This window comes from Berghia stephanieae, chromosome 12, assembly GCF_034508935.2.
Source record: "Berghia stephanieae isolate SIO BIC M18660-M18661 chromosome 12, UCSD_Bste_1.3, whole genome shotgun sequence".
NCBI lineage: Eukaryota > Metazoa > Mollusca > Gastropoda > Nudibranchia > Aeolidiidae > Berghia > Berghia stephanieae.
In genome coordinates, this window is record NC_088371.1 from 3,402,332 (window position 1) to 3,414,690 (window position 12,359).

A 12,359-nucleotide genomic window follows, 5' to 3' on the forward strand; every position below is an offset into this window, starting at 1 on the left:
ATCCATACGTCCAGGCAAAGACATCACCATGGTCCATACATAGACCAAACATAAATTTGGATCTAACAAACCTGGAAAAATCACAAACAGACCCACATATTTACAGACAGATACTAAAAGCAATATTACAAACATACAAAAACTATACTCACATCTTCACGGATGGTTCAAAGAGCGCAGATGCAGTAGGATGTGTCTATCACTCATCGGAAGGCACAGGATCACTTCGCCTGGATAAAAATGTTTCGATCTTTACAGCGGAATCGAGAGCAATCCTAAATGCTCTCCGTTTGGCTGAGAGATCGAATAAAAACAAATTCTTGATCTTGTCTGACTCGCTGTCCGTACTTAAGGGGATCTCAAATTTTTATTGCACCGATCCAAGAATCACAAGTATCTTGGAAGGTGCAAATAAATTATTTATTAAAAAGAAGAAAGTTTGTTTTCTCTGGGTACCTAGTCATGTGGGTATCCAGGGGAACGAAGAAGCGGATCGACTGGCAAAAGAGGCGGTGAGCCAAGAATTACAAGAGGGCAGTAAAATCCCACACGCAGATTTAAAGATCAATATAAAAAAACATGTCCGAAAGGAATGGGAACGATCCTGGAGTCGAGATGTACATAACAAATTAAAACAAATTAAAAGTGACCTCAGCCCCAGACCCAACTCGGGGCTAAAAAGAAGAGACGAGGTCAAAATAACTCGACTCCGGATCGGACATACTGCCCTCACTCACCGTTTCCTTCTGGAGAGGGATGAAAAACCCCTCTGCAGAAGATGTAACTGTGACCTCACAGTTCAACACATTTTCATTTTAATTGAATGTACCTGGGTGGGGATCCTGACCTCCCATAGTGGGCAGGGAGGTACACACTATGTCTTCTATCTCCTTATATCTGTTTTCCAACATGCTTTCTGTCTTTGTCTTGGAATGAGATTACTTAGTTTTTTTCCTGGCCCTGGTCGGAGTCCTGGCTGGGAGGGAAACAGTCAAATGCACAGTTATTGTTTTGGGAGATGATATTTTTTTCCTTGTAAATCATCTCTCTGTTATGTATTACTATATTTGTTATTTTTAATGTATAATGTATGCATTTGAGTGTATTCCTCTTTGTTGGATTTTGTGCTTGTGTCCGGATGAGACTTATAGGTGATCTCAAACTCAGTACATTGGTGGTATGCTCTTGGAATCTACATCTGATCCCTTTTTGTTCCCAGTTCCCCTATGTCTTACTTTCTCTTGGATGCTTCAATTGTAATTCTAGAACTTTTTACTATCCCATTTTCTTCCTTTTTACTGGCGCTGATATAACCTAAATGTGTTGCAAGCGCCGTAAAACCCTTAAAAACAAACAATCAAACAATAATTGAATGTACAGAATTAGAACAGATAAGGTCACAACATTATGAAAACAGGGACTTGTCTCAGTTCCAGTCGGTCGATCCGCTTACAATTTTAAAGTATCTGCAGGAATGTGAACTCCTGCAGAAATTGTAAATAAATATTTTTACATAACAAACATGTAACTATTATGATTTTATAAAGATTTTATTACAACAGTACACGATTTGAGCAGCTATAGCCCCTCAAGGCCGATAAAAATTGATAAAAGACAGAAACGGGCGCTTAAATGACCTAAATAGTGTCGAAAGCGCCGTTAAACACCTAAAAACAAACAATCTCTCTCTCTCTCTCTCTCTCTCTCTCTCTCTCTCTCTCTCTCTCTCTCTCTCTCTCTCTCTCTCTCTCTCTCTCATTCTCTCTGGGTGGGGTTCCTAACTCCCATAGTTTGCAGGAAGGTACATACTGTGTCTTCTATCCCCTTATATCTGTTTTCCAACATGCTTTCAGTCTTTGTCTTGGAATGAGATTACTTGGTTTTGTCCTGGCCCTGGCCGGAGTCCTAGATGGGAGGGAAACAGTCAAATGCATAGTTATTGTTTTGGGAGATGATATTTTTTTCCTTGTAAATCATCTCTCTGTTATGTATTACTATATTTGTTATTTTTAATGTATAGTGTAAGCATTTGAGTGTATTCCTCTTTGTTGGATTTTGTGCTTGTGTCCGGATGAGACTTATAGGTGATCTCAAACTAAGTACATTGGTGGTATGCTCTTGGAATCTACATCTGATCCCTATTTGTTCCCAGTTCTTCTTTGTCTTACTTACTTTCTCTTGGCTGCTTTAATTGTAATTCTAGAACTTTCTACTATCCCATTTTCTTCCTTTTTACTGGCGCTGATATAACTTAAATGTGTTGCAAGCGCCGTAAAACCCTTAAAAACAAAACAAAACATCTCACTCTCTCTCTCTCTCTCCTCTCCTCTCCCCCCCCCCCTCTCTCTCTTTCTCTCTCTCTCTCTCTTTCCTCTCTCTCTCTCTCTCCATCTGTCTATCTCCCTATCTCTCTCCTCTCTCTCTCTCTTTCCTCTCTCCATCTATCTCCTTATCTCTCTCCTCTCTCTCTCTATCTCTCTCCCTCTCTCCTTCTGTCTATCTCCCTATCTATATCTCTCTTTCTCTATCTCCCCCTCTGTTTCTCTCTCCATCTCTCTCTCTCTCCCTCTCTCTCTCTCTTCTCTCTCTCTCTCTTCTCTCTCCATCTCCATCTCTCTCTCGCTCTCTCTCTCTCGCTCTCTCTCTCTCTCTCTCTCTCTTTCTCTCTCTCTCTCTTTCTCTCTTTCTCTCTCTCCCTCTATTTCTGTGCTCGTTAGTGAAGCTGTTAAACTCTGGTTGTTTTGCATTCCAGCAGCTTCGTAGTATATTGATGCTATTCGTTTAGCGAAGATGCTCACAATATCTGTGTAGTGTACCTGATACTGTATAACGTACAGTCACACAATGTGAAACCTTGAACGTGTTTAGTCCGATTGATAGATATTAGTGAGATGGCTGGCTGAAAACAATAACAAACAGCTGAGTGACGTCAATTTCGTTCCATCTATAAATGAACAACTTTACCATCTTTGAACAGGTATCTGTTTTTACTTCCCATTATTTCTGTTCTGACGTAATCTGCCTGGCTGCTAAACCCACTCTTGCTTTGGACCAAAACCTTGCATGACGTCATCAGCAAGAGCTGTTCCCAAAGAGCCAACTCAAATCCCTCCGTTTCATTCTGATTCTTCAGGACGGTTGCTATGTGCACGATGGACGTGGAACTGCTATGTGCTCGGAGACCAAATTGGGTCTTACTGTCTTGCCGGACCTGGAAATGAACATGACATAAACTAAACCAGTCAACTACAGGACTCTGGAGAATAAAACAACTCTTATTTTAAAATTTGGCCAGAAAACGCATCCTTCAAATATCAATCGATTTAAATAACCCTCGTCTTGGCAAATGCTCTCAAACCTGGGTCATCAAGAAAGACTTTGCGAAATCCCAGGTTTGAGAGTTGTTGCCAAGATGAGGGCCGTTTAATCGATCGATATTTGAAGGACGAGTTTTCTGGCCAAATATTTATCTGCGTGATTTTCCAGATTACGGCAGTGAACTTTTGGTAAAATGGAAGACAAACAATGTGGCCACTCGTGTGAAAACACCAGATATTATACTAGTGGAATCGAGGCTGTTACGAACAGGCACCCGTCATTTCTAATTATTATTCCACCCCTCTCCTAAATAGTTACGTGTAATAATATCAAGTTTACAATAATAATTTGTGATGTTATATTATCAAACGTTGAATTTCACTCAAATTAGATTTCTGAAAAAAGAAGTACCATTTAAATATTTTTCAAAATGTCTTACAAAATATTTCTTACACTCTTGCGTTTTGGAATTCTCACTTTGATCCCAACCCGCACTCGCAAGCTACTTGAGTTGGGAAATGTGGGCCTAAAACTAAACATTGAAACAAACCATAGGACTAGGACTGCTCAATACTTCACGACAATGACGGCGGAGAACCAAAACAATGGTCCTGGTCATTTGAGAACATTTTAAACTTTTACCAATCAATCAAGGTTTGTTCTATAGCTTTTAAAATGCTACTAAAAATAGAAAATTGAATAGATAAACGTCTGACAAATAACAATTTAAAGTGAAGCTACCTTGAGGAACGTGCGGAAAGTCTCCTAAAATGAATTACTGAAACTGAAATGAGATGAAAATCATGGGATAATTCCGTGACAGATCGATAGTAAATAGTAGTAGTAGCAGTAAGCTTGGCAGTCCGAATCACGCTTGACAGATGGATAGTAAACGGTAGTAGTAGTAGTAAGCTTGGCAGTCCGAATCACGCTTGACAGATGGATAGTAAATAGTAGTAGTAGTAAGCTTGGCAGTCCGAATCACGCTTGACAGATGGATAGTAAATGGTAGTAGTAGTAGTAAGCTTGGCAGTCCGAATCACGCTTGACAGATGGATAGTAAATAGTAGTAGTAGTAAGCTTGGCAGTCCGAATCACGCTTGACAGATGGATAGTAAATAGTAGTAGTAGTAGTAAGCTTGGCAGTCCGAATCACGCTTGACAGATCGATAGTAAATGGTAGTAGTAGTAAGCTTCATAGTCCGAATCACGCTTGACAGATGGATAGTAAATGGTAGTAGTAGTAAGCTTGGCAGTCCGAATCACGTTTGACAGATCGATAGTAAATGGTAGTAGTAGAAGTAGTAGTAAGCTTGGCAGTCCGAATCACGCTTGACAGATGGATAGTAAATAGTAGTAGTAGTAAGCTTGGCAGTCCGAATCACGCTTGACACATGGATAGTAAATGGTAGTAGTAGTAAGCTTGGCAGTCCGAATCACGCTTGACAGATGGATAGTAAATGGTAGTATAGTAGTAAGCTTGGCAGTCCGAATCACGCTTGACAGATGGATAGTAAATGTAGATAGTAGTAAGCTTGGCAGTCCGAATCACGCTTGACAGTGGATAGTAAATAGTAGTAGTAGTAGTAAGCTTGGCAGTCCGAATCACGCTTGACAGATCGATAGTAAATGGTAGTAGTAGTAAGCTTCATAGTCCGAATCACGCTTGACAGATGGATAGTAAATGGTAGTAGTAGTAAGCTTGGCAGTCCGAATCACGTTTGACAGATCGATAGTAAATGGTAGTAGTAGAATAGTAGTAGTAAGCTTGGCAGTCCGAATCACGCTTGACAGATGGATAGTAAATAGTAGTAGTAGTAAGCTTGGCAGTCGGAATCACGCTTGACACATGGATAGTAAATGGTAGTAGTAGTAAGCTTGGCAGTCCGAATCACGCTTGACAGATGGATAGTAAATATTAGTAAGATTGGCAGTCCGAATCACGCTTGACAGATCGATAGTAAATGGTAGTAGTAGTAGTAGTAGTAAGCTTGGCAGTCCGAATCACGCTTGACAGATGGATAGTAAATGGTAGTAGTAGTAGTAAGGTTGGCAGTCCGAATCACGCTTGACAAATCGATAGTAAATAGTAGTAGTAGTAAGCTTGGCAGTCCGAATCACGCTTGACAGATGGATAGTAAATGGTAGTAGTAGTAAGCTTCAGAGTCCGAATCACGCTTGACAGATGGATAGTAAATGGTAGTAGTAGTAAGCTTGGCAGTCCGAATCACGTTTGACAGATGGATAGTAAATAGTAGTAGTAGTAAGCTTGGCAGTCCGAATCACGCTTGACACATGGATAGTAAATGGTAGTAGTAGTAAGCTTGGCAGTCCGAATCACGCTTGACAGATGATAGTAAATATTAGTAAGATTGGCAGTCCGAATCACGCTTGACAGATCGATAGTAAATGGTAGTAGTAGTAAGCTTGGCAGTCCGAATCACGCTTGACAGATCGATAGTAAATAGTAGTAGTAGTAAGATTGGCAGTCCGAATCACGCTTGACAGATCGATAGTAAATAGTAGTAGTAGTAGTAAGCTTGGCAGTCCGAATCACGCTTGACAGATCGATAGTAAATAGTCGTAGTAGTAGTAAGCTTGGCAGTCCGAATCACGCTTGACAGATCGATAGTAAATAGTAGTAGTAGTAATCTTGGCAGTCCGAATCACGCTTGACAGATCGATAGTAAATAGTAGTAGTAGTAAGCTTGGCAGTCCGAATCACGCTTGACAGATCGATAGTAAATAGTAGTAGTAAGCTTGGCAGTCCGAATCACGCTTGACAGATCGATAGTAGATAGTAGTAGTAGTAAGCTTGGCAGTTCGAATCACGCTTGACAGATGGATAGTAAATAGTAGTAGTAGTAGTAAGCTTGGCAGTCCGAATCACGCTTGACAGATGGATAGTAAATAGTAGTAGTAGTAGTAGTAAGCTTGGCAGTCCGAATCACGCTTGACAGATCGATAGTAAATGGTAGTAGTAGTAAATTTCGTAGTCCGAATCACGCTTGACAGATGGATAGTAAATGGTAGTAGTAGTAAGCTTGGCAGTCCGAATCACGTTTGACAGATGGATATTAAATAGTAGTAGTAGTAAGCTTGTCAGTCCGAATCACGCTTGACAGATCGATAGTAAATGGTAGTAGTAGTAAGCTTGAAAATGGAAAGGCTTCGTATGGGAACAAAACAGACAATGGACGTTTCGGGTACAAACCCTTCGTCAGCACAACAATACACAAATAAACGTGGAAAACAAATAAAATATAATGGAAAATAACTTGTGTCGTCTGTACTCAATGGTGGTTGCAGTATGAATGAAATGTAAGCGTGGCGTGGGTAGAGGATAGTGTGCCCCAGGGGCTGATCTAATTGATAAGCAGAGGTCAGCGTCAGGGAACAGAACTTTCCAGACTATAATGGAGGATAAAAGACATATTGGTAGTAGTAGTAGTAGTAGTAGTAGTAGTAGTAGTAGTAGTAGTAGTAGTAGTAGTAGTAGTAGTAGTAGTAGTGGTAGTAGTTGTAGTAGTAGTAGTTGTAGTAGTAGTAGTAGTAGTAGTAGTAGTAGTAGTAGTAGTAGTAGTAGTAGTAGTAGTAGAACGCTGTAGTGGAACAGTAGGGGGGGGGGGGTTTGGAGGGGGCGAGGTGAAAGGGTCACGGCGGAGGTGGGGGGGGGGGGTTTGTTGGATGAGCGAAGGTCGAATCTTCCCCGCATCACCCCCATGCCGATCAAGTGAGGAACATCCTATTGCAGAACTATGGGATCCTCCAGGCGGGCGAAGACACCCACAGAGTTTTCTCAGAACCCCCGTTGGTAGCATATCGACGGGATCGTAACCTGAGGGATCTCCTTGTCAGAAGCCGCCTGGAACCCATACCTAGGGATGGACCTAAAGCCAGATCGTGTATGCGACCCCGATGCAAGACTTGTGGGCACCTGTGGAGTATGACAGAGTCAGCTTTCCAGACAAGATTTGGGACATCAGGCGGCCGTTTACTTGCACTGACCGTAATCTAGTCTATGCGATTACGTGCTCCCTGTGTGGATTGCTTACGTTGGTGAGACCGGAAAGAGGCTGGGTGACAGATTCGTGCAGCACTTGCGTGACATATCGAACTGTGCAGACACAGCAGTGGCCAGACACTTCAATCTGCCAGACCACTGCGATGTACAGTGTGTGCGTGTGTGTGTGCTCAGTTTTTGCCATTCGGACACTTCCGCCCGTCGACGTAGGGAAACTCACCTGATCAAGTTGTTGGGAACGCTGACTCCACGCGGACTCAACACCAGGATTGACCACCACTAGATGTCAACGTCACCCATATTCATCACCACTGCTGCTCTCACTTCTGCCACTACAGCTACTGCTGCTGCTACTACTACTACTTCTACTACTTCTACTACTACTACTACTACTACTTCTACTACTACTACTACTACTACTACTACTACTACTACTACTACTACTACTACTACTATTACTACTACTGCTACTACTACTACTACTACTACTACTACTACTACTACTACTGCTACTACTACTACTACTACTACTACTACTACTACTACTACTACTACTACTACTACTACTACCACTACTACTACTACTACTACTACTACTACCACTACTACTACTACGACTACTACTACTACTGTTCATACTACTAAAAGTACAACTCTACCTACCTACCTATCTATCTATCTATCTATCTATCTATCTATCTAGCTAGCTAGCTAGCAATCTATCTACTGATTATCCACCGATTCATAGTCATCTACCTTCCTAGCTCTCTCTCATTGTGTCCAATCATCCACTTTTTCATCCATTAATATACATATAGACCCAGCTATCACTCGGCTGTTTACTCGCCCTCTCTCACCTCCCCTCCACCCTCTCTCTCTCTCTCTCTCTCTCTCTCTCTCTCTCTCTCTCTTTCTTTCTTTCTTTCTTTCTTTGCCCCCCCCTCCCTCTTTCTCCCTCCCCCCCTCTCTCTCTCTCTCTCTGATTCCCCCTCTCTACCGGTCCGCCTCAAACCAACCCCCCCCCCCCCCCGTCCCCCCCCTCCCCCTTTTTTTTTTTTTTTTTTTTTTTTTTTTTTTTTTTTAATTTTTATTTTAAAATTTTTTTCTTTATTAATCTCTCTCTCTCTCTCTCTCTCTCTCTCTCTCTTCTCTCTCCTCCTCTCTCTCTCCTCTCTCTCTCTCTCTCTCTCTCCTCTCTCCCTTCTCTCCCCTCTTTTCTGACCATCTACCTATCTATCTGCCTATCCATCTATCTATTTATTGGTGTATTCCACTTTACTATCGCATCGTTCCTTCGCGAAGATTCGACCTTCGCTCATCCAACAAACCCCCCCCCCCCCCCCACCTCCGCCGTGACCCTTTCACCTCGCCCCCTCCAAACCCCCCCCCCCCCTACTGTTCCACTACAGCGTTCTACTACTACTACTACTACTACTACTACTACTACTACTACTACTACTACTACTACTACAACTACTACTACTACAACTACTACCACTACTACTACTACTACTACTACTACTACTACTACTACTACTACTACTACTACTACTACTACTACCAATATGTCTTTTATCCTCCATTATAGTCTGGAAAGTTCTGTTCCCTGACGCTGACCTCTGCTTATCAATTAGATCAGCCCCCTGGGGCACACTATCCTCTACCCACGCCACGCTTACATTTCATTCATACTGCAACCACCATTGAGTACAGACGACACAAGTTATTTTCCATTATATTTTATTTGTTTTCCACGTTTATTTGTGTATTGTTGTGCTGACGAAGGGTTTGTACCCGAAACGTCCATTGTCTGTTTTGTTCCCATACGAAGCCTTTCCATTTTCACTCTTTCGTTAGTATTTTACGATCACCGGCTTCAGGCAGCCCTTACCGTTTTCTACTTTTTAGTAGTAAGCTTGGCAGTCCGAATCACGCTTGACAGATGGATAGTAAATAGTAGTAGTAGTAAGCTTGGCAGTCCGAATCACGCTTGACAGATTGATAGTAAATAGCAGTAGCAGTAAGCTTGGCAGTCCGAATCACGCTTGACAGATGGATAGTAATTGGTAGTAGTAGTAAGCTTGGCAGTCCGAATCACGCTTGACAGATGGATAGTAAATGGTAGTAGTAGTAGTAAGCTTGGCAGTCCGAATCACGCTTGACAGATGGATAGTAAATAGTAGTAGTATAAGCTTGGCAGTCCGAATCACGCTTGACAGATGTATAGTAAATGGTAGTAGTAGTAGTAAGCTTGGCAGTCCGAATCACGCTTGACAGATGGATAGTAAATAGTAGTAGTAGTAAGCTTGGCAGTCCGAATCACGCTTGACAGATGTATAGTAAATGGTATTAGTAGTAGTAAGCTTGGCAGTCCGAATCACGCTTGACAGATTGATAGTAAATAGTAGTAGTAGTAAGCTTGGCAGTCCGAATCACGCTTGACAGATTGATAGTAAATGGTAGTAGTAGTAAGCTTGGCAGTCCGAATCACGCTTGACAGATGGATATTAAATAGTAGTAGTAGTAAGCTTGGCAGTCCGAATCACGCTTGAAATATCGATAGTAATAGTAGTAGTAGTAGTAGTATAAGCTTGGCATCTGAATCACGCTTGACAGATTGATAGTAAATAGTAGTAGTAGTAAGCTTGGCAGTCCGAATCACGCTTGACAGATTGATAGTAAATGGTAGTAGTAGTAAGCTTGGCAGTCCGAATCACGCTTGACAGATGGATATTTAATAGTAGTAGTAGTAAGCTTGGCAGTCCGAATCACGCTTGACATATCGATAGTAAATAGTAGTAGTAGTAAGCTTGGCAGTCCGAATCACGCTTGACAGATGGATATTAAATAGTAGTAGTAGTAAGCTTGGCAGTCCGAATCACGCTTGACATATCGATAGTAAATAGTAGTAGTAGTAAGTTTGGCAGTCTGAATCACGCTTGATAGATTGATAGTAAATAGTAGTAGTAGTAAGCTTGGCAGTCCGAATCACGCTTGACAGATCGATAGTAAATGGTAGTAGTAGTAAACTTGGCAGTCCGAATCACGCTTGACAGATGGATAGTAAATAGTACTAGTAGTAAGCTTCGTAGTTCGAATCACGCTTGACAGATCTATAGTAAATAGTAGTAGTAGTAAGCTTGGCAGTCCGAATAACGCTTGACAGATGGATAGTAAATAGTAGTAGTAGTAGTAAGCTTGGCAGTCCGAATCACGCTTGACAGATCGATAGTAAATATTAGTGGTAGTAAGCTTGGCAGTCCGAATCACGCTTGACAGATGGATAGTAAATAGTAGTAAGCTTGGCAGTCCGAATCACGCTTGACAGATCGATAGTAAATGGCAGTAGTAGTAAGCTTGGCAGTCCGAATCACGCTTGACAGATGGATAGTAAATGGCAGTAGTAGTAGTAAGCTTGGCAGTCCGAATCACGCTTGACAGATGGATATTAAATAGTAGTAGTAGTAAGCTTGGCAGTCCGAATCACGCTTGACAGATCGATAGTAAATGGTAGTAGCAGTAAGCCTGGCAGTCCGAAGCATGCTTGACAGATGGATAGTAATTGGTAGTAGTAGTAGTAAGCTTGCAGTACGAATCACGCTTGACAGATGGATAGTAAATGGTAGTCGTAGTAGTAAGCTTGGCAGTCCGAATCACGCTTGACAGATGGATAGTAAATGGTAGTAGTAGTAAGCTTGGCAGTCCGAATCACGTTTGACAGATCGATAGTAAATGGTAGTAGTAGAAGTAGTAGTAATCTTGGCAGTCCGAATCACGCTTGACAGATGGATAGTAAATGGTAGTAGTAGTAAGCTTGGCAGTCCGAATCACGCTTGACACATGGATAGTAAATGGTAGTAGTAGTAAGCTTGGCAGTCCGAATCACGCTTGACAGATGGATAGTAAATATTAGTAAGATTGGCAGTCCGAATCACGCTTGACAGATGGATAGTAAATGGTAGTAGTAGTAAGCTTGGCAGTCCGAATCACGCTTGACAGATCGATAGTAAATATTAGTAAGCTTGGCAGTCCGAATCACGCTTGACAGATCGATAGTAAATGGTAGTAGTAGTAAGCTTGGCAGTCCGAATCACGCTTGACAGATCTATAGTAAATAGTAGTAGTAGTAAGCTTGGCAGTCCGAATCACGCTTGACAGATCGATAGTAAATAGTAGTAGTAGTAGTAAGCTTGGTAGTCCGAATCACGCTTGACAGATCGATAGTAAGTAGTAGTAGTAGTAAGCTTGGCAGTCCGAATCACGCTTGACAGATCGATAGTAAATAGTCGTAGTAGTAGTAAGCTTGGCAGTCCGAATCACGCTTGACAGATCGATAGTAAATAGTCGTAGTAGTAGTAAGCTTGGCAGTCCGAATCACGCTTGAAGATCGATAGTAAATAGTAGTAGTAGTAAGCTTGGCAGTCCGAATCACGCTTGACAGATCGATAGTAAATAGTAGTAGTAGTAAGCTTGGCAGTCCGAATCACGCTTGACAGATCGATAGTAAATAGTAGTAGTAGTAAGCTTGGCAGTCCGAATCACGCTTGACAATGATAGTAAATTAGTAGTAGTAGTAAGCTTGGCAGTCCGAATCACGCTTGACAGATGGATAGTAAATATAGTAGTAGTAAGCTTGGCAGTCCGAATCACGCTTGACAGATGATAGTAAAATAGTAGTAGTAGTAAGCTTGGCAGTCGAATCACGCTTGACAGATGGATAGTAAATTAGTATAGTAGTAAGCTTGGCAGTCCGAATCACGCTTGACAGATGATAGTAAATGAGTAGTAGTAGTAAGCTTGGCAGTCCGAATCACGCTTGACAGATGGATAGTAAATAGTACTAGTAGTAAGCTTCGTAGTTCGAATCACGCTTGACAGATATATAGTAAATAGTAGTAGTAGTAAGCTTGGCAGTCCGAATAACGCTTGACAGATGGATAGTAAATAGTAGTAGTAGTAGTAAGCTTGGCAGTCCGAATCACGCTTGACAGATCGATAGTAAATAGTAGTGGTAGTA

The 12,359-nt window shown here is 41.7% G+C and overlaps 1 protein-coding gene across 1 annotated transcript in view; it reads right to left on the reverse strand.

The window, feature by feature from the left end:
• Window positions 1-2,701: 2,701 nt before the first annotated feature.
• LOC144957819 (uncharacterized) overlaps window positions 2,702-12,359 on the reverse strand; it is a 73,807-nt gene continuing 64,149 nt past the window's right edge. The window contains exon 3 of the mRNA XM_078889276.1: window positions 2,702-3,211. Coding sequence (XP_078745402.1) covers window positions 2,945-3,211 — 267 coding nt within the window. The 3' untranslated portion in view covers window positions 2,702-2,944. The remainder of the gene's footprint in view (window positions 3,212-12,359) is intronic.